Raw genomic sequence first — 23,714 nt, forward strand, 5'->3', positions numbered from 1 at the left:
GACAATTAATGAATGCTAAATAAGACAAGTTCTGACTATTTTTTTTTGTCTCTCTAGCATTACCGTTTTACAAACTGAGAAGTATATCGTCACTCGCTAGCAATAAAAATTAATAATCTAAAAGTAGTTAATACTTTAATTTTAGTAGATGCAATTCCATTTAATATTATTATTACTATTATTATTATGTGTTTAAATGTTACTCCATATTTCAGTTCTTTCTACTCACTCCCACCCCTGCTATTTGGCATGCCACATGGACATTGAAGTAAAGTAACGGAATCTAAGTTACAGGTCAAATCTACTGTTGAAATTTACAAAAAGCCAGGGAATTAGATTCAATCTTAGCAAATTATGGAATAAAATAGTGCATAAATATCTCTCTAAATGTGCCTATAAATTGCACCTTGTGCTAGCACAATTACCATATGTGCTCGTGCTTAAACCTGAAGAACAAGTAGTGAGGGAAAAAAAAGAGAAAAATGCGGAGATCCCAGGACTACTATGAACACATATTTAGAGTGCACAGGACCCCTAGCGAAATAACTGACGTCCCTCGTTACCCTGGTGTCCATATTGCCTTCGGCAAGAAGGCAACTATTCATGGGGAAGACGAGGGATGTCAAAACTATGGCTATCCCCTCCAAGCTCGCCATGATGACGAGAGGGTTGAAGTAGTAGACTATGGAAGAACCACCAATCCTGCGAATTGGGATGGTGAAGCCACCTATGTTGACTCTGATCAGTACTATCCTAAGAAGAACAGGGGTGGCTTTGAGTTGCACCCCTGGAAGACCTTTAGGCCTTAAAATAATAATAATAATTAAAAAAAAAAAAAAAACAGTTATTTCTCGAGTGTTGTGTCTAGTTTACTATATAGCATATGCTTCCTAATACACCAAGATCAGTAGTGTGATGGTAAGAAATAAATGGCTGCTTAACGAGCCAATGTTTGCTTATTACAAATCTAGGTGTGATTTTATTTACGTACTGCTTTTATATGTATCAACCATTGATTGAATGAATACATACACATGTTAATTAGCATGCCATGCCTTTATTGTTTGATGCTCAAGCCTAACACAATCAAACTCATGTTGTAAAATAAAAATACATGTCCTACCAAGAATAAGCCAGAATTTGTAACTAACTACTCTCTTGCATAACAAGCAAAGACTTACTAAAGAAGAAGGACTAACACGTTATTTTAATTTATATCTTTTAAATAACATTTTCATCTTGCTTGGTAAAATCAAGGACATCTTCAAAATTAAATAAGGAAAATTGTCAGTATGCCAGAATTTCAAGTTGCAAATTGAGAGTGGTCTATATAATCTTAACTGTTCTAACAAAAGAAGAATGAAACTCATGTATCGTTTTCCTGTGGAATTTTGGCAGCATTAAACCGTCTAGAAGAAAAATGAGAGAACAGATTTCTGAGGCTATTCTTACTCTCCAGCTTTCGCCTCCGTTGGCTTTGAATCGAACCACATAAGTCATCAAAAGGGTTATTATCTAGATCCAACCCCGTTTCAATCCTTCTTGACACTGTCACAAGTTCATATGAATCCCAAAGTGACTGCTGAAAATTCCAGTAACAAGGTGAAGAAAAAGAAGAAGAACCTGTGTCCCTCATTACTTCTAGCTTGAACCTTGAAGGCTTCACTTTGAAGTTTCTTCTGCGTGCATCAAACTCACTCATAGGTTTAGAGCTTCCTGAGTGGCTGTACCAGGCTTGTGCCACTGCTTTCAATATTTCCAACTCTTTTTGTTCTTGTTTGTGGTGCTGGTGCTGTTGTTCTTCCTGATAAGGCTCTATCTTCTTCTTCTTCTTCATGGCTCCCACTATGGGCAGGAGAGAAAATCTTAGATTTCATAATGGTAATGAAGATGATGATGATGATGATGATGACGATGTCATGGCCATGTTACTAGCCATGAAATCTGAGCCTCACAAGTGAACAAATGGAGAGGGATAAACCGAGGCTGACAGAAAATCTTGCATTTCTGGTTGAAGGGGGAAAGAGTGTTTTCTTGTCTTTGTTATCCTATTTTTTGTGATTGTCAACATTAGTGGCAACTGGCAATTTGGCAAGTTTTACTGATGTGTATCCAACTTTCATTCCAACCAATGGTCCAAGGCACTAGTAGTATTAAATTAGGTCCAGTGTATATAACTGTATCTTCCAAAATTTTGAGAGAAAATTACATTCAACACATAGTTATCAGAACCGAACTGGTGATCGAACCGGTCAGGTTATTGGGTCACTGTGTTAGTGGTTCAACCGGTGGGTCATTGGTTGAATCGGTTAAACCGGTATATATATTTGTTTTATTATTATATTATTATAGGTAAAAATTCGCATACAGTTATTTTCATGTGAAGTTGATATTTAAGAACTGTTAGATGATTTGACAAGTTTGACTAGATATCATCTAAAGATTTTCAACTATCAACTTCATATGAAGACAACTGCATGTAATTTTTACCTATTATTATATACTAAAAGTATTTATTGAAAAAATAAAATTAATAGATATCATATAATCATGAAAAAAATAAATTATGATTAATAAAATTTTTTTGTTTATATTTTTAGTTTGTATATATTTAATAAAATTTATAGTTAAATAAAATATAATTGATTTAAAAATGAGTGGCTTTAAAATTAAAATAAATTGAATATAAATAAAATGAAAACTTGGTATATGTATTATAATATGTATATATACTAACAAGAAGTGTTTTAGTTTGGTGGTATAAACTTCCTCCTTACATCCTTGAACGATGGAGTTTGAACCTTGTGTTAGCCATTTTGGAGAATTTTTTAAAAATTCACAAGGCTTGACACTTGGCAACAATGGAGAGTATATGGAGTATGGTGTTCTTCCACAACGCTAGTGCGTCATAGGCTCTCCTTCAGACCCGACCGGTTCGGTTCGGTCCGGTTTTTACCGGATTTGACCGGTTTTCACCGATTCATATCGGATTTGACCGGTTCAGTATCTTAAGCGGTCAGAAGGTTGGACTGAATTAGTATTAGGTCCGGTTCACCGGTTTTTCAGTCAAACCGGCCGGTCCGGTCCGGTTTTGGTAACTATGATTCAACGCCTTCAAAAGTTCAAATAAGTTTTCTTTTTCCGACAAAAATAGTAAAATAATTAAGTAGCACTTTTTTTTTTTCCAAAATCAGATAATTCCATTCATGAAATGAAAGAAACATATAGGTGTTCATATATGGGACAAGCAAAAGAAATAGGAGGTTCTCAACGCTCTACTATAAAGGTAACATCATATAATAATCTAATAAGAGAAATAAAAGAAAGTAAAATGTTCATCAATTAAGAATTGGGGATTTGTTGAAATTTTTTCTGTAGCTTTAAAGTCGACGCCATTATCTATTCCATACTAATTGATACATTATCAAAGATGAGCCTGTTTCTAGTCTTCTATAAGGACCAGTTCAAAATCACCATCATCATCCTTTGAGAGGAGCTATTGGATTGAGTACGCAAAACTCTCATTCTCAAGTTTCACTCAACATAAAAATCAGAGTCTATGACAAGATCGAGTAACCGACAAGATCTCTGAGTCTATAAATCAAATAAAAAATATCTAGTCAAGTTATTTAAGAGTTGATTTTTGTTTACTAAAGATACGGCTATTTGGAGTGTTTTTGTTTTATTTTAAAATATTAAAAAATTACTAGGCAGTAGGCAACTAGGCATAAATCATTTTGATGATATCTACGAGTGATATTTAGATGAATATTCTCTATCTAAAACTAGCGATATTGACTGAAACAATACAAATGATGCTTGGTCAATTAAATCTGATATCTGGAACATACGCTAATGTCAAATAACAGGGAAGAAACAGAACTCAGGAGAATAGTATAATTCTTTAAAAAAAATTGTTATGTAATGCTTGGTTAATACGTAATACTAAAAGAAAATATAATAAAACAATTGAAACGTTTTTATTTGCATATCAATCTCTTTTAATCAGATTCAAGTTCCGAAAAAATTGCTGCAGGTGATCCAGAATATCAATGGCAATGGCGCATGCTCAGCAAGGTCTACAATACTTTCTAGTTTCTGCTGCATATCCTGCACATCGAAAGCACATATATGTCAAATAACCGTAATAGCTGAAACATTTAAATCAAATGCCAAGATTATGATATAACATGATATGAAATATCCTAGCAGATGATTGCCTTTTCTTCCTTCTTCCACTAGAAAAATTACAAGGGGAATAAAAAGGAAAAAAAAGGTAAGTTATTGAAACAAATTTAGTTAAGCAAATATGTTTTGATAACAAACAACTCTTAAAACCTTAGTAGTGAAAGCAGTCATCTATTTCTCCTACACTTAAGTGTTGCCGAGATTTATTTATAATGGTCACTTAGACAAATAGATCGATCACACAAGATTTACATAAAATTGCCATTTAAAGTAGTAAGTAATTACAGTGCCAAATTACTATCCTATGATCTGGTCACCTTTATCATGAATCAGCCAAGTAACCTACTACAAACAAACGAGAACCAAAAAAGGGAGAAACCTGGCACATTCTGGAGCAACACAGGCAAATCGACTAGTTAATATTTCTCAGTGCTAACATGACGGTTGACACCGGTCTCCAATTAACTAGGATTTTAGGGGAGAAATCTAACTCAGTAAATGAATTGCGAAGACCGGTTTTACAGATATTTTTGGGTCAATTTATAATTTTAAGAGCTAAAGTAACTGCCTAAGATGCAGGGACCAATGTAACATGATCCCTTCATGTTAATAAGATTTACACGCTGAAATGAGTAAATCTTTTCAAAAATTGCCATTATCTTGATAGCATCATTGATCATACATGAATATCTCTTGCAATTTCAAGTATGAAGCTTAAACTGACAAAATATTTATAATCCAAATGGTCTTTTGGTGGCAAATTACCAAACCCACTAACAGCTTGATCAGAGTTGATAACAGTAATCATTTAGAAAAAAGATGACACATATTACAGAGAAAGAAAGGGTCTTCAGGTGTCAATTAGCGACTGCACGACTATTGTTTGAACTAAAAAGTTCAGCGATTTTATTGTCCCGACGAATATGATGAGGACACTTGTATAACAGATCTTTGGCCTCATAGAGTCTACCTTCTATGAAGAAGGATTCAAAAACATGAAGATAAGCTGCAACAGATGGGTATTTTTCATACTCAGTGCCTTAAGGAATTCTGCAATAGGACACAAAGATTCAGGGTATGGAGGATAGTTGTGTGTCTTCATTAGACGAAGACGGTCAAGTGCATCCTCAAGCTTCCCAACTCCTAACAATCTTTCAATCAGATTCTAACCCCTACAAGCAACTTGTAAGCACCTTCCACCGTTTTCTGACAAAGAAAACCATCAACCAGCACATCCAATAAGTCAGAGTCAGCATCGCAGCCCTTTTCGACCATCTTAGAAAGACAAAGCAATGCCTTATCTACTTCTTTGGCATCACAATGCCTTTTGATTAAGATGGTCCATGTCTTGATATCAGGGATACATCCACAAGATTCCATCTCCTCCATCACCTTACATGCTTCTTCAAGCCTCCTTGTCTTACAAAGTCCAAACAATAATTGACTGTAGGTGATATTATGAGGCTCATAACCAGCACTTCTCGTTGTGTGAACAATATTTTCAGCTTCATTGAAGTTCCTTAAGCTTGTCAAAGACCTATGGATGGAATCATATATTGCCTTGGATAGTGTGTGCCCAGTTGACTCATATTTCTTAGCTACTCTGAAAACTAAATTGAGATCCGGAAAATCACATTCAGATATGCATGCTCTTCAAAAGGATAACACAATCCTGAACCGATGGTTTGTATGAGCTATCTATCATAAGCTCATAAAGCTTCACTGAATCCTCCACCATCCTACTCTGTCGAAACTGCCTTGATATCTTCTCATAAGTATCGATATCCAATTCATGACCAACACTCTTCATATCCTCAAGAATATTCCAAACCTCCTCAACCGAATCAATCCTAGCTACAACCCTTGCAATTGTGTTGTAGGTAATAGTATTATGATCAAAAAAGGCTGGGTTTGAAGCTCCTTCAAAACCCTTATCACAAAGTTATCCGACAGCTGAATGTTAAGCTTCTCCGATCCGTTCGCAACCTCATCTCCCCACTTTGATGCCAAAACGACCCTAACCACCTTCTTGGCAGCACCTTGCGTTGCATTTTCCTCCAGCATCCGATGATAGAAGTTGTTCAAAGCAGCACAATCTGAGTCCATCTTTTCCTTCTTAAAACGCATTGAAATCGTCACATAAGTCTCTTCATCGAGATAAAACCCCTTTTCCTTCATCATCATTAGAGTAACCCAAAACTGTTTCAAGGTTCCCTTATTGGCCAAAATCCTAACAATCAAGCTATACACGGATGAACTTGGTATAAACCATTGTTTCTCACTGACCCAACTAAAAAAGCACGAAGCTTTTTGTCCAACCTCCTCAAAATGTAAAGAACAGTTTCATGTGTCAGAGACCGGGAACACTTGTCTAACACTAGCTCTAACCTTTGGGACCGATCGTTGGCCAAAACAATCTCCAAAATTGAGCTAGGTTTCGAAGAAAAGAACAATCTGTGATGAATGCTTGGAAAGCAAAAATTGCAAGAGCGATAATGCGAAAGGGAAGAAAGTGTAGGTGTATTAGTAGTAGTAGTGCTGACTGCTGAGAGAGGAGTGAGTCACCTGGTTCAGAGCGAGTTGTAGTGACCGAGTTGCAACGAGTCGAGTGGCGAGAGGTGTAAGTATCCGATTCTCAGCAGAATGATTTCTCCGGATTTCTGTGATGAAAATTTATAGAATATGTTAAAGGAGGCGGATCCATATAAAAAAAATTATATTACAATGTTTTTTTATTAAAGAAAGAGCTCAACACAATAAAGTGGAGCGATGATAGCTAGTCAAGCAAAAACACATAAAAATCCTACTTAAGAAAGCAGCAAAAGAAAGACATAAAGGTCCATGTCATCTTCGGTATAGCCATCAACAACAAAAGGGATCAACACCTCTCCACTCATTAACGCTTGTCACAGTTATGTTGATAACTTCTTCAACACCTCTACTTTGATCCTGGAAAATTCTCCTGTTCCTTTCCATCCATATATTCCAAATGACCGCACAAAAATACCTTAGCCACTGCTTACGATTCTCCTTACTCCTCGGTTCTTTTGTCCAGGTGAGATAGTGCTCTTTCAACGAACACGGATAAGACCATTGATAGCCGAACCTTGATATCCAAGCACTCCACACCTGTCAAGCAAATGCACAGCCGAAAAACAAGTGATATACATGTTCCAATTCGTTATTACATAACACGCATACAGTGTCCTCCTGTCTGATAATTCCAAATCGGCTCAGCCTTTCCTTAGTGTTCACCCTGCCTATTAAAACAAACGAAGCAAACAGCTCCACTCGTGGTGGCACCAAACTTTTCCAAACGGTGCTTGTGAAGCTGTAGCTGGTCACCTCCTCTGGAAGCATTTCAACCTGCAACACCTGCACAAATGAGTTATTTGAAAAAACACCTTGCCTATCATATTTCCAAATCACTCTATCCTCTCTGTGATTCACTAATTTCATCGGTCTCAAAACCTCATGTAACTGACTCAAGAGCTCTAATTCCCACTGAAAGAGCTCTCGCCTCCATTGGAAATTCCAAATCCACTCTATCTCATCCCAGAACCTACAATACCCAATAACATATCCACACTGGTTTGAAACAAAAAAAAGCCTCGGAAACCGGTCTTTTAGAGATCCACATAGTAGCCATACATCTTCCCAGAATCGAGTCCGTCGCCCATCACCAATCTCCATGGACAACCCTGTCACCATCTTATCCCTTATACGTTCATTCATGATGTTTAACTGGTATATATCCTTCCTGGGGCCTCCTCTCGTAGGTAGTGCTTGAGTTGACAACAGCTCATTGGGATTCATATTATTACATGAACATACAATTTTCTTTCACAGTGGGCACTCTTCCTTAGCAAACCGCCACCACCACTTGAACAACAATGCTGAGTTTCAAATCATAGCATCGCCAACTCCCAAGCCACCTAGTTTTTTTGGAGCTTGCACCATTTCCCACCTAACTAATGCCATATCATTCCTACCATCTTCCTTACTCCACAGGAATCTTCTCTGCATTGAAATCAACCTTGCAGCAACAGCTTTTGGCATCTTGAATAAACTCAAATAATACACTACCAAACTGTTTAATACTGATTTGATAAGCACCAACTTTTCAACTTTGTTTAGCACCTTAGCTTTCCACAAGCTGAGTTTCCCTCCATTTTGTCCATAATAGGCTTTCAGGTCTTCACCAACCTCGAATTTGCTCCTAAGGAGATCCCAAGGTATTTAACTGGGAGAGTGTCCCCCTTACAGCCCAGAAGGTTACACATACGCTGGACCCACTGCTCTTCACAATTAATCGGTATCAAACTTGACTTATCAAAATTCTATTACAATATTATTTTTTATAAAAAATAAAAATGTATTTTTTAATGATGACTTTTAATTATTAAATTTAAATTCATCTGATAAAAATCCTTCATTAATATTTTTTTATTTGTTTAGTTTTACCAAACTATTTTACAAATATTTTGAAACTAAAATAATATATGGTACTAATATTATTTATATCGGTATAATTTTTTGCTTTATTATTTGTTAGTTAAAATCAGTAATTAAACAATTATTATTTTTCGTAATTATTTTCTATAAATTAATCCTAGCCACAAATTTTACATTTATTCCCTTTTCATAAACTATTAATCACCACATATTATTTTACTATATGGTGAATTAACATGAGATGTTCATAATTATATCATCAAGAATTATAATACTTCATTTAATTATTTTTTCTCTTTGCTTCTTTAAATTACTACAAGAAAAAAGGTCTATGGCCACACTTTTTTTGCCACGCTTTAAAAGCGTGGCCAAAAGTAGTCAATGGCCACGCTTTTATGAGGCTGGCGATTGAATAGTGATTTGGCCATGTTTTTTCTTGCCACGCTTCAAAAATGTGGCAAAAAGGGTCAACGGCCACGCTTTTGGAAAGGTAGCAATTGATTGAAGATATGGCCACGCTTTTTTTGCTACGCTTTTAAAGCATGGCCAAAAGTGGTCAATGGCCACGCTTTTGTGAGGGTGGGATTGCATAGTGATTTGGCCACGCTTTTTCTTGCCACGCTTCAAAAACGTGGTGAAAAGGATCAACGGCCACGCTTTTGTAAGGGTAGCAGTTGGTTGGAATAGCCACGCTTCAAAAGTGTGGCCATAGGGGGAAAGAGGGACTCTTTTGGCACGCTTTAAAGCGTGGCCAAAAGGTTTTTGAAAAATAAAACCCCAAAGCAAGCTTCGATCTGAAAACCTTTTGGCACTCTCTCGCTCACTCCCAGCTCTTACCAAGCTAAGTTACCATCGTCACTCAGCTCTCAACTCCATGGCAATCCTGGAAGATCTCAGATCCCCACCCTCACCAGCACCGTCCTCACTGTGCCATTAGCCTCTCCTCCGCCTCGTCTCTTCCTCGTCACTAGCGTCGTCCTCGTTAACCTCGTCACTAGCGTCGTCCTCCTCGCTGATCTCCTCTGCATCGTTGCCAGTGTCGTCTTCTCTGTTCTCCTTCATTGTGGTTTCATCACTTTTGTCATCGCCTTCCTACCCTGTGTAATAAGTAAAATAGAGGCCAAGGCCCAATTCATTAGTAATTGATTTACTATAAATAGATATAGTAGAAATGTAATAGGACATCATGAATTGAGTAATGAATATAGTTCCTTTTTTGGAATTCCTTTCATGGAATTATCTCTCTCCCTCTTAATTTCTCTAAATTTCCTCTGATTGATTAATTCTTCTCTATTCCTAAATCATACCCCTTACATTGGTGCTTTCATTGACCACCATTTTTCCATTTTCATGGTGGTTTGGCGATCTCACCTCTAATGGAGCAAATTGGAAGTGTAGCTGAATATTTTACTGCCTTTTTGTGTTATGTTCAAAGAGTAAATTTGAATGATGCTGAAATATTGAAGATATTTCTCAATGGATTGGAAACATATATCCATAGAGAAATTATCTTTGATGATCCTAAAACTATTCGTGATGCTTTTTATTTGGCAAAGTATTATGAAGAACGCTGGAGCAATCCATTTTTAGAAATTTCAAAGCCAAAATTATCATCTCAGCACCCGATCCAGAAAAGTTCATCAACAAAAATTTCCTATCAATCACTGTATCAAAGTCCAGAATCAGCATTTCCAGCAAAAATTCAAATCCAGAATTTCATCATAGACACCACAGAAAAATCATCGACAGAACACAATATCAGTAATTCAGAAGCAGAATCATCAATCGAAACTCAAGATCAAGCGAAATTACAGACTGTGGATAATGATATTACATCCTCAAGAATTCAACTATCTAATTCAATACCTCAACAACAGTTTTCAGCATCAACAACAGCAGTTCTAGATCTGCAAAGGGAGCTTCAGGTTCAAGAAACGACCTCCCTAAATGCCGGACCGCGACCTCTGAACGCCAGCGATCGTACATGGTGGGAAACAGCACCCGTTGCGGAGGACGACGGCGTCCACATCGACAGAACCGCTCGGAGCAACGGTGGAGGCTAAGCACGGCCAGCAGTGGCGCCAAGGACGGCGCCGTCGCGAAGGGGAAGGTGGATAACACAGATCTATTGGATCGGGAACCGAAACCAAAGCCACCTTGCAGGTTTACGGACGCGGTGGTCAGAGGCGGAGCAGCTGCAAGAAAGCACGCACCAAAACCAAGACCGCGAAAGACGAACGACGCGGTGGTAGTAAGCGGCGCCTCTACGAAGGGAAAGCTCGCGACGACCCGAGTTGATGAAGCGGTGAAGGTTAGAAGAGGTGTTCTGTTCCATTGTGTTCCCTCAATCGTGGCCAAGCCACCACCACTCACGGTGGTAGTTTTTCCATGGGACCGCGAGCGTAGATACGGAACAGAGAAGAAGCGGGACGAGGTGTTGTCTCCGTGGGTGGCGATGGACTAAGCAGCAGCACAGGAGCCTACCCAGGCATAGCAGACGGCAGAGATGCAGAGTGGTCAAGAGATGAGTGGTGGCTATTTTGGAATGGTGCCCTCTCGTCTCAAGTGCAGCAACGAGAATGAGAAAGCAGAGAATGATAAGCTGTTCCTTCCTCAAGGGTTGGGCCTTTCCCCAATGTGCCAAGCCCAATTTACCTCAACAAGAGTCCAATTCACATAAACAAATAGATTTAGGCCTACCAAAAAATATTTTAAAAAGATTGAGGGCCTAGTTTTTTTTTAAACAATGGGATCTTGGAGGTAATTTTTTATTTTAGACAGTAGAATAGAAATACGAAAAAGAAATGTTACTTTAAGATTAATTATTACTTTTATTAATTGTAATTAGGGTTTATAATTTTTTTTCAACAACCTTGAGGGCAACGTTGTCGTTAAGGGGAATGTAATGTAATGAGTAAAATATAGGCCAAGGCCCAATTCATTAATAATTGATTTACTATAAATAGATATAGCAAAAATGTAATAGGACATCATGAATTGAGTAATGAATATAGTTGTTTTTTTGAAATTCCTTTCATGGAATTATCTCTCTCCCTCTTAATTCTCTCTAAATTCCCTCTGATTGATTAATTCTTCTCTATTCCTAAATCATATCCCTTACACTCTGGCCATCTTCCTGCTCTGGTCACCATGCCCTAACCCTCAACATTGTGCTGGCCACCGTCTTCTTTTTCATCCCCTCCACCGCGTCTCCGCCTCGCATCTGCTACATCCTCTCTACCGCGCCTCCGCCTCGCATCTGCTTTGCTCTATTTTCCCTGCTGGGCGTTCGTCTCTGCCATTCCCTGCCTCGCCGTTTTTTCTTTGCTCGATTCTCTGCTGAGAGGAATCGATAGATTGCCCCCAGGGTTTCTTTAAGGTTTGTACATGTTACTTTACTCTATTCAATTTCTCGCGAATTGGGATGGATTACTGTTTATGTCGAATTTGATGCTTCGGATTAGGTTTGGAGTATTTAACTAATTTTAGGGTCATATTAAATTGTTTATGTCCAACCGAGTGTAGGAAATAATTGTTCTGTTTGGCTTGTTTGATGTATATGTAAAATATATAGTTTATTTTTAGTGACTTTTCTCTTTTAGTTGTGATCTCAAGTAAAAGCATGAAGAGTTTTTTTATTATTTAATCCTCAACTCATTCGGATGGTAATAACATTGTTGGATTTGCCTAGTGATGATAACAATCAACCTTCAATAAAGAGGAAATTGTTCCATAAATGGGTGGATGTTATTTCTGTGACTTTCTCAAAATTGATTTCCCTTGCTATGCTAACTTCCAATTCAAATTGGCTTACTTTCGGTTCGAAACATCTTCTATATTGAAAGAGCCTTCTGTCAAAAGTTTTGAAAGTATAAAAAACTGTTATTTCTCTCTAGTGTCTAGATAATCTGTTGTGCCAAACATGCTAATATTTTCTTCTTTTCCTGTAAAATATTCAGGCTGCAACTAAAGTTCTTCCTCGACAGTTGGTAAGGCTTAGGCAGCAGATTGCTAACCTTCAAGGTAGTTGAGCTCAGATGAGAGGCATAGCAACTCACACATAGGTAGATTGTTGATGTGTTGTTTTCTTTTTCGGATGGTTGTTTATGCAAGGAGGGATGTTTATCAGTTTAATGCTCTTTGGTGTGGTTGGGATTTTGATTCTGGCTATGCATGCCCATTCTTCTGTTGCTGCTAGTATGCAAGGAGCTAGTAAGGCAATGGCAGCTTTGAATAAGGTAGCACCTTCAATTTTATATTTTTAAGTGTTTCTTATCCTTATATAACATATATTTATTCCTTTTTCTTTTTTCTTTTCTAGATTGGCCCATGATATTGATATCAGCATTCTGCTTGGTTTTACTCAGAATAAAGGATAGTAAGGTTAAATTAAATATTTCTTAGTTTATAAAGAACAAGCATTTAGAATAGGGGACCTGCTACCTATATGGATCATTTTCATATTGTATGTGTACAATTTTATAGTAGTAACATGGCAATTAAATAAGGAAATATAGATTGGAGGGAACCCTATAGTCTATAGGCAACTCTTACCACTACTACTATATGTATTATGTTTTCTCATTTAATTAATTTCAACTTCTCTTTTTGTATTTATCACTTATTACAATGAAGAGACCTAGTAGATCTAGAAATTGTGCTATGTTTAACTGTATATAGCATGCTGATAACTCTGATTCCAATCTTCTACTATGGAGATCTAAGATCTGGTTGAACTTGACTGATTTTATTTAATGTGCATAGCTTGTGTGTTTATTTTTCATTTTTCTTGTTGTCTTGACTGTTCGTCAGCCTTATTGTCTGAACTAATTTTTCTTCTGATCTAGTTGCTGGACGGCCTTTTGTTTGATAGAGTATCATATTATGGTGTGCCTCATATTTTTCTTGGCCCCTATTTTTCTTTGAAAACTCATGTAATTTATGGTGTAGTTTGTGTAATACTGCACTCTATTGTTTCCATGCTCTCACCAATAATTGATTGATCATGCATGAACTTAAAATAGCTCAAACTAAGAAATGAAATATGCATGCTGGATATTAGAGCAGTGGTGCTCATCATCATCAATCTTTCCCTTCCCTTCTCCAGCGCCACCACTAGGCTGCCACCGTGTTGCTCCGGCCATTCACTCATCATCATCAATCTTTTCATTCCCTTCCCCTGTTCCAATTCCCTACTTCCCAGGTTTCCCTTTTATCTCATTTGATTTTATTTCTGTTTGGTTAATCTAGTTTAGCTCATTTTGTTTAACTTGTTTAGTTCAACTAATTTAGTTTAGTTGAATTAGGTGGTTAATTAGAGAATCTGGATTGGTTAGTGGATGTAGGTTTTGTTTTGTTTACTGCTGCTGTTCGGAATGAATTTGTCTTTCCTCTGAATGTTGCGTTGGATGAACTTGTTTATTATGCTGTTTTGGTGTTGAATTCTGGACTTGTGATTGCTGTTTATTGTATTTTTGTTCACTATCCAAAATAGATTCTGTGAAAGTGTTACTGTTTGATTAAATTTTCTTGGTTTATTGTTGCTGAGTGCTGCTCTGCTTGTTGCTTGGTCCATATTATATGAACTGCAATAATTTCAGTTTGTGGAACTGGTTAAGTCATATGAATTCTCTTTGCTGCTTGCTTGAACCTGGGAAATATGCTATTTACTGCTGCTGTTTAAACAATGTTTCTCTTTTTTCTTTTGGATTTATTTTCTTAATAATTTGATTTCAGGGTAGCATGACTTACCACTGATGTGAAGAAAAGAATCACAAGTTCACAACTGTATTTCTTTGTTGTTGTTACTTCTCAAAAGTTTTGCAGTGTCATATTCTGGATTTTTTCAAGGTACATCATGTTTAATGTTCTACTGATGTTTGTAATTTTGGCTTTCTAGGATTTTCTTGGCTTGGTGGAGAAATTTTACTATCTCTCTGGCAGATATGACATTGAGCTGACTGTTGGTGATGCTGTCATGGTATCTTGAAGTGTTTGCTCAGCTTAATTTCCCCTTTCTCAATTATATTGGCAATATGAGAAAAAAATGTGTATTATTTCAGGAGAACTCTTTCTTACGGCCACTTGGCCATCTTGAATTAGATCTTCCAGAAGCACCTACTAGCAAGGCACCCCGTCCTCCTCCACTAGCTGTTGATCCATACACGAGATATGGGCCCAAAGCAGAGATAACCCACTTATTCAGGACTCTTGAAAAATGACCACCAACACAACTCTCTCTTATTTTCTTGAGTTTGACCCTTCTGCCCTTAATTGGCTATTTGGTTGGAGTAAGTCTTATGTTTATCTTGAGTAGAGAGTGGTACACATGTATCTTTATCCCTTTCAATATTAATATGGTAATGATAATTGAAAAAAATATGGGAGGTGGAAAAGGAAAACACAGTAAAATTTGCTAGAAACTAGAAATGTTAGTTGTTTCTTCTGTTACTTTAATGCTAATATCTCAGTTACCAATAATTTAAATTATATAAAGGGCATTTCTTTTTAGGATAAAAACTTAAAAAAGAAATATATGGGATAAAAACTGAAGCCTGAAAGGCCTTCTTGTTTTGTTTATCAGTAGAAGGTTATCTTTTTACGCTCCTATAAAAAGAAAAGAACACAAAAATTCCTCTTATGGTCACGAAAAACTAAAAACTCTTTGTATTTGATTACTTTTAACCTTTGGAGCATACTCCCACAGTGAAAAGATATATCTTCCGATTGGGAAATTGAGATGGTTTATAACAAACTTGAAGGGAAGTCTCTTCTCTGCTTAGAATAAAAGGTTATTGCAACTGTTAAGAGCACTATTGGCCAAAGTCATATCATTGATGGATAATAAATGAAAAGATTCAGTGTGATATTGGCCTATTGGGCTTTTGCAGAGATTAATTTATCTACTTGTATAGTTAGTATTTATCACACTCATTGTGGTATCATTTACAGCTACTGCGCTTGGGGGTAAACTTGAGGAACTTTCCTTCTTCAGCAGCACCTGCTACACTTGAGGAACATTCTTCATGCAAGTGCTTTGTTGGGGAGGGGAATTTGGACCTTAAATGAAAAAAATTTGTACCAATTTCTTGTCAGTGCTTGAGGAGAATCATAAATTCCTGGTACAAATTTTAATTACTTAATTACTATACTAATTGTATATTGTAATAATCCAGAAGTTTGTGTTAAGCTGACCAAGTTTATTTTTATTCCTATTAGCATAATGCTGATGAATTTTTATAGTAGAATGTGAACCTGGTTTAATTTGGAATTGTTAATACATGCATAAATTAGATTATTTCTTATAATATTTTTATATATATCGTTTTTGTTGGTTCAATTTGTTCTTGATATTTTGCTGTAGGCTAGTATTGGAATGGATAACTTGAACGCTTAATGCACAAAGTGGAGCAGTTTTAGGTTGATTCTGATCTTTTACTAAGTATTTAGGTTGATGATCATCTCTATTAGTGTAATTTGATATATTATGAGCAATTCTAACTTGTATTGTTTCTGTATTTTTCTTCGGGTTTTAGTTTTGGAATTTGAACTCGAGATTTATTTTGTATTTGAGTATTAGGTTTTTAATGTATAAAACAATTATAGTAAATTATATATGTCACTAACTATTGTTTGATTTGTCTTGTAATAAAAATTGCATACTATATTTGTAGGTTTGGTAATAAAAAAGGATTGAAAATTTATATTGTGTAGGAATGAAGATCAAGTAAGGAAAAGATTTTTTCTTTTAATTTAACAAGGCTTTCGCCATGCTTTTAAAGCGTGGCTGTATATCTTGCTATGGCCATGCTTTTAAAGCGTAGCTGTATCTCTCCATATCGCCACGCTTTAAAAGCGTGGCCGTATCTCTTGCTATGACCACGCTTCAAAAGCGTGGCCGTAACTCTACCTATCGCCACGCTTCAAAAGCGTGGCCGTAACTCTACCTATCGCCACGCTTCAAAAGCGTGGCCGTATCTCTACCTATCGCCACGCTTTTAAAGCATGGCCATATCTCCCACATATGGCCACGCTTTTAAAGCGTGGCCATATCTCTCACATACGGCCACGCTTTAATGGGTAGCCATTTGTAAAAATCGTGGCAAAAGAAAAAGCGTGACGATAGGTCACCAAAAGCGTGGCGATAGAGCAACCGCCACCCTTTCAGACGCTACCCTTTCAAAAGCGTGGCGGTAGTTCAAAAAGCGTAGCGAAAAGCTATTACAATTAATATTTTTTATAAAAAAATATTATCAAAATTGATCGGTATCAAACTTGACTTATCAAAATTCTATTACAATATTATTTTTTATAAAAAAATAGAAAAGTATTTTTTAATGATGACTTTTAATTATTAAATTTAAATTCATCTGATAAAAATCCTTTATTAATATTTTTTTATTAGTTTAGTTTTACCAAACTATTTTACAAATATTTTGAAACTAAAATAATATATGGTACTAATATTATTTATATCGGTATAATTTTTTGCTTTATTATTTGTTAGTTAAAATCAGTAATTAAATAATTATTATTTTTAGTAATTATTTTATATAAATTAATCCTAGCCACAAATTTTACATTTATTCCCTTTTCATAAACTATTAATCACCACATATTATTTTACTATATGGTGAATTAACATGAGATGTTCATAATTATATCATCAAGAATTATAATACTTGATTTAATTATTTTTTCTCTTTGTTTCTTTAAATGGCCAAACTTATCTCTCTCTTTTCTTTAAATCATATGTTGAGATATTATGTATGAGTCAATAAAAAAAATGAGATTAAATAATGATAAGAAAAAAAAGGAAAAAAAAGCAATTAATACACTTTTATTTCTCTTTTCTTATCAACGTGCGCACTCACACACACTCTCTATCTCTCTTTACTCTCATACAGCATCAAATTTTTCACTAAAGTTAAGCTAAGTGAAAAAGAAAACAAAGAGAAAGAAAAAGAAGAGAGGAAGGTCGAACTAAGAGAGGGAGAAAAAGAGAAATCCAAAGTCTCACTTATACGAGTTTCTTCGTTTAATCTCAATCTCCACTTCTCTAGAAGCCTAGAAGCAAGAATCATTTTTCACATTTTCTTCTTCATTTACCATTTGAATCGCCACAAAATTAGTGAAAAAAATCTCTTAACTTTTCTTTTTCGTAATTCGATTTTTGTTGATCTAACAAAAAGAGGCTTATTTTTTTTTTCTTGAATAACAAGCAACCACTAAGAACTTGAAGAGAAACATCTAAAATATCAAAATTCAAGATCAAAAGGATGAGAAATTATTCTTTTTCTTTTCATTATAGTTTCAGCCATAAGGCCTAGACGATGATAAAAGCTGTTTTAATTTTGATTTAGGAGATTTTCTTGATCACAAGAGTTCAAGAAGTGATTTAGAGTAACTAACAAAAATGGCAAGGGTTACGATAGTTTAGAAAGTCCCTTGAATGTTCATAGTCTGATGTTTGATGTTTGATAATGTTTTTGTGATTACTTGATGCCTTTGAGTATTTATGTTGATGATTGAATGATGAATAAGCTAATAATATGATTTATGATTGCTTGGTATGAATTTTGGATGATTAAATATGGCCAAATGTATGAAAAAGATTTGGGGCTAATTTATAATTTTATAAAAGTTGAGATCATGTAAATATTTTTTAAAGTGATGGTTACTAAAGCAAATTATGAGAAAAAAAATGAAAGAATTCAAGAAAATGTCTTAAAAAAATTTGAGTGTCATACAAACATAAGAGATCAATATAAAATAAGAAGAACTCATAAAATGATGATTATTGAAGTTAAATAGGTAAAAGTGTAAGCAATTGGAAGAAAAGTTGTTATAAAAGCCTAAAAGAGTAAGATAAACAAACTTTAACTCTATGAAAAATGTATGATGCACCAAACTTGATTAGTATCTAAATTAGGATAAAAAAAATAGATTACAAGTGAAAATAACAAAAGTTTAGATTTAAAAATATGAACAGAGAAGACTTAGAGGTAAAAATATAGTTATATAAAAGATTCAAGCCAAAAATGTAATTAAAATAAAGTTTCGAACATAAATAATAGTTTTAGTAAAATTTAAGAGTAAAAGTATAAATATAACAAATTAATAAGTTAAGAATAAAAGATAAAATGTAAAAGAGTAAATTAAGCTAAAAAGGATAAAATCATCATTAAAAAAAAGTTGTAGGGTAACGTAGTAAATTGAGAGGCATAAAGGACAAAATGGTAATTTTGATAAAAATAAGATTAAAAAATGACTAATTATATAAGGATAAAATAGTCATTTTGGTAAAAGAGAAGGTTAAAATAAGTAATTATGTAACTTAAGGATAAAATGAGTATTTTGGTAAAATATAAGGTTCAAATAGTAAAAGTCAGAATATCAAGCACAAAATAGTTATTTTAGAAAACTATAAGGTACACAATTGATATCCAATGTAGGTGAATTTCGGCCTAAAGGACTGTGTACATGTAAATTGATAAATTTTCAAAACATGCGTACGCATGAGTACGCATGACGTACGCATGACGCTGTGTACGTGTAAATTGACGAATTTTCAAAACATGCATACGCATGACGCGTGCGTACGCATGACGCGTGCGTACGCATGACGTGTGCATACGCGCAACTTGAGATTCATGCATACGCATAAGGCATGCGTACGCACAATCATGAGATGCTCCAAACTTCATTTCTTCATGAATTCTCCACTTTTACATGCTTTTTCTTCACTTCTTCAAGTCATCATTGCCTTCTAAGCCTGAAATCACTCAACAAATACATCAAGGGATCGAATGAAATTAAAGTGAATCAAATTTAGCAATTTAAAGGCCTAAAAAGCAAGTTTTTACTCTTAAGCACAATTTAAGAAGAAATCACGAAACCATTCAATTTCAGCGAATAAATGCAAGATAAGTTGATAAAATCCACTCATTTCAATCCAAAATTTACCATAAAATTGTGGTTTATCAAGGATCTCTAGGGCTAACGGAAAAGCAGCCCACAATTTATGAGTGTTTCCGTTTCTGCGTTCGGCCCAAGGCCCATTCTAAAAATCAGTTATCATTCTCATTATTCATCATCAATTATCATTCTCATTATTCATCAACAGTTTCACATTTTTATTCGGTATCTCTTTCTTTCTCTGTTAAGTCATACTGTATAAACTTTACGGTTTTTACTTTTGCAATATCTTACTCAAACCATTTTCAAGCACTTTAAATCTAACCTTAACACTTTAAAAGAATACTCGCTTTTTCAATTTTATAAGCAATCAATAACCATCATCAAATAAGCCTTTAAATATTCATCTCCTGTTAAAAAATATCAAATTCATCAATTAAAGATCTAAGACACAGTTCACATAATTCTTTTTAATTAAATTTTTATATTTTTATAAAAATCTGGACATAACCTTCCTTAAAAATAGACTTAAACCACCCTTACAGGTTCCCTCAATTTCAACCATTTACCCGCCTTTCATTAATAGTTGCCATAATAACATATTCCCAATAATCAATTTATCATAATTTAGCTCAACAATTAACACCATATCGTCAATTTAAAATAAGAATTTTCATCAATCAGTCATTTATAATCAACCAGTCCAACTTCAAAAATTCATGACTAATTTTTCAACTAACACAAACCTCTCAAAATTAAACCCTAACAACTATATTTACTCTAGTTTATCCATCATTTAACTTCATACAATTTTGTTCACTATTGAGTTATTGATTCATTTTCAAAGTCACTGTTTTATTTTAAAATTCAAAATTTAAAGAAAATTGATTTAGTAATCAAACTTTAATCCTTTAATAGTTCTCAAACCCAATTTTAGTTAATCATAAATCAGCATTAATAGCCACCACAGCCTCATCAAACAAACAATTTAATAGCAACCGATTCGATTAATCAACTAAAATTATAATTTTCAGCAATTCCAAAACAATCAGAAAACCACTTGATAAATCCACATTCATGGTATTTATCTACTTTAAATGAGTAGAATTTGTAGGATTTTCTCACGTTTATTCATTGAAACAACATAGTTTTGTAAATTTCTCCTAATTGTGCTTAATGAATAAAAACATGCTTTTTAGGCTCTTAAATTGCTAAATTTAATTCACTATAATTCCATTCGATGTCTTGATATGTTTGTTGGCTGATTTCAGCCTTAGAAGACAAGGATGACTTGAAGAAGTTTAGAAAAAACATACAAAAATAGAGAATTCATGAAGAAATGAAGTTTAGAGTTCCTCATAGTACGCATGAATCTCAAGTTGGGCGTACGCATGCCTTATGCGTACACATGAATACCAAGTTGCGTGTACCCATAGTAGATATGTACGCATGACTGTCGGCACGTGATTTACTTAAGTAAACACGTGGGTCGCGATTTCAGAGCTTTCTTAGAACCAAGCTAACTCATTTATGAAGTATTTGATGCTGAATTCAAGAAGGATAAAAGAGAGAGTCATTAGTATAGTTTAGAGCATATTTTAAGTTAGATTTCTAGAGAGAGAAGCTTTCTCTTCTTTCTAGAATTTAGGATTTTAGGTTTAGTTTTTTCCTTAGTTTTTTCCTTATGGTGTTATTCATTTGAGCCATCCCTCAAGCCCTAGCTTCCTCAAAGTGAACGGTCACCGGCTTAAGCTCTATCATGGTGTCAAGCCCAAAGGTGACAAGGAGTTAGAGCTCTTTCTTTTGAAGGATCCTCCCAAAGAAGAAAACTGAGCTTCATGATCATCCAACTTAAAGGTGTTAAAGAAAAGTGTTAGGTGAAAGACACCCCACCATGGTAAGATCTTCTAATTTTTCTTGTTTTTATGTTGAATATTTGCTTGAGAAATTGAATTTTCTTTGTTTTAGATCTTTAGAATCCTCTAATTTTCCTTATTTTTATGTGAATGTGTTGCTTGAGAAAGTGAATTTCCTTTGTTTTAGGTCTTAGAGATTAGGAATTAGTTGTGGCTTGTATGTGGTGACCTCTTGAAGGGTTTCAAAATTTTTATGTCTCGATGGTCCTGCGTACACAACTCTTCTTTTTTGGACCATATCACGTACGTGACACCCTTCCGCGTACACAACCTCATTAAACAGAGGCTACCCTCCGTGTACCAGCTGTTTGCGTACCTTTTCTTTCCTTCATGACCCAGCTGTCCGTGTACGCAACCCTCTTTGTACGCAGGTACAAGGGACAACGGCGAATGGCTACATACGCAGCCATATTGCTGCATGTGCATCCTTGTTTTTTTGGACCATCCCGTGTGCGCGATCACCTGCCGTGTACACGACCTCTTCGAATAGAGACTCCCATCCGCATAGATGCTGTTCGCGTACGCAAGTACAAGGGGCATTGGCTATGCTGCATATGCAGCGTTACTGATGCGTACGCAGGAGTTCAAATTCTGTAGCCCCAAATACGAACTCTACTCTTCCCTCTTCGTCTCTTTCAATAGTTATTCCCTTTCTCCCACCCCAATCCCAAGAGCTACCACCAACATTCCTCACCACCCTCGACCCCTCTGTCCTGGTGTCTCCGTCATCGCCGGCAACACTACTACCGCACCTCTACGCCATCTCTCTCTCTTCCTTCTATCTTCTTCCTTCTTCTCTCTCCATCTCCTGCCCTAGTATTTTGCTCTTGTGCCAGCGACCCAGATCGTGTCTTCTTCTCTTTTCTGACGACTAGCTTCGTCGTCTCTAGCAGTGGCAACATCATAATGCCACTGCAACACCCTCTTCCCCATTCTTCATCTCTATTTGCACAAGTTTTTGTTCTTTTACCCTGTTCTTTGTTTTGTTTCATCCATAGTGTTAGCTACTTTTAGTTTTTGATTTTGGTAATTTTGATTGATTTCGGTTAGTTAGTTATTTGTTAAACATGTTACAAGTATTGGATTGTTGTTGATTGAGTTGAGTGCTGCTTGAAATTGCTTGTGTTTGATGACTCTAAACCATGCATACAACGTGTTCGATAAATTGCTTTAAGTTAAAACTGTGTTTGATTCATATGTTGTGGCTACCATATATTTTAAACTATGCTATTGTTAGGCAATTAAGCTATGTATTGTATATTCTTGGATGATTTTGAAGCTATTTTGGTTGAGATCCACAATATGTTGCTGCTTTGGATTTGGTAAAATTGCAACATTCTCTTTGAATTACATTTTGGATGCCCTTGTATCTGTGAATTTCTGTTGAATTCAGTTGTTTGAATTTAATTTAACTATGCATCTTGATTATCATGCACTGAATTTAGTTCATCTTGGGTGATCTTGAATAGTGTGCATATGCTCTTACATCTTGTTGAACCATTGATTTTTTATTGTTTTCATATATGCATTTTACATGGTTCAAGTGTTTCAATTATCTCGTTAATGATTGACTGCTCAACTCATAGCATTGCTTCATTCTCTTTTTAGGATGTCAACAAGCCGAGAAAAGAAACTGGCCGCTCGACCTAAGAAACCGGTCGAGAATGTAATAGTGCTCTAGAGCCCCGATTTGGCCATACCGGTTTAAGATCCAATCAGATTTTCCAACTAGTATTGTGCTCTACAGTATAGGAAGTTCCATGAGAACAAGAAACTGCATGTAGAGCGGCAGCTGCGAATGCATAAGCTACCTCACGACCATCGAAAACTAGTGAATGACCATATTAAAAGCTGTGGTTGGGGCTTCTTGGAGAGGGAATTGGTGGAGGGTAATGAGCCTTGGGTATTGGAATTCTATGCAAACTACCACAATGCCAACCTCAAATCCGTCCTCCTCCAAGGCAAGTAAATCCCCGTTACTAAAGCTGTAATAGCCGAGATCCTCAAAATTCCACCTAAGCTGAAGGCGCGGTGTGCCTATGCCAAGGCACAAGCTGACCGCCAATTGGGTACTCTGAACTAGGACAAGGTGTTGGAAAAGATTGCTATTCTTAGATCAGCATGAGTACTGAGCAGGATCCCAAGCCGATTGCAATTTCGGTTAGGCAGCTTATTTAGGAGGCTCGCATATGGCAACTGATGCCAGGGCATCTTAGGCTAGTTTTACTAGCCTTTTTC

General features: G+C 35.7%; 1 protein-coding gene and 1 long non-coding RNA gene across 2 annotated transcripts; both read right to left on the bottom strand.

The window, feature by feature from the left end:
- Positions 1–1,366: 1,366 nt before the first annotated feature.
- LOC112721504 (uncharacterized) lies at positions 1,367–1,837 on the bottom strand. Its single transcript, XM_025772563.1, has one exon. The coding sequence runs from the start codon at positions 1,835–1,837 to the stop codon at positions 1,367–1,369; it is 471 nt and encodes a 156-aa protein (XP_025628348.1).
- Positions 1,838–3,863: 2,026 nt separating this feature from the next.
- On the bottom strand, positions 3,864–6,956 carry LOC140176367 (uncharacterized). Its single transcript, XR_011867617.1, has 2 exons — positions 6,754–6,956; positions 3,864–4,110 (listed from the first exon to the last, which is right to left on the bottom strand). It is a non-coding gene; the product is annotated as an uncharacterized lncRNA (long non-coding RNA).
- Positions 6,957–23,714: the final 16,758 nt, after the last annotated feature.

This window comes from Arachis hypogaea, chromosome 11 (assembly GCF_003086295.3).
Source record: "Arachis hypogaea cultivar Tifrunner chromosome 11, arahy.Tifrunner.gnm2.J5K5, whole genome shotgun sequence".
NCBI classification, from domain to species: Eukaryota; Viridiplantae; Streptophyta; class Magnoliopsida; order Fabales; family Fabaceae; genus Arachis; species Arachis hypogaea.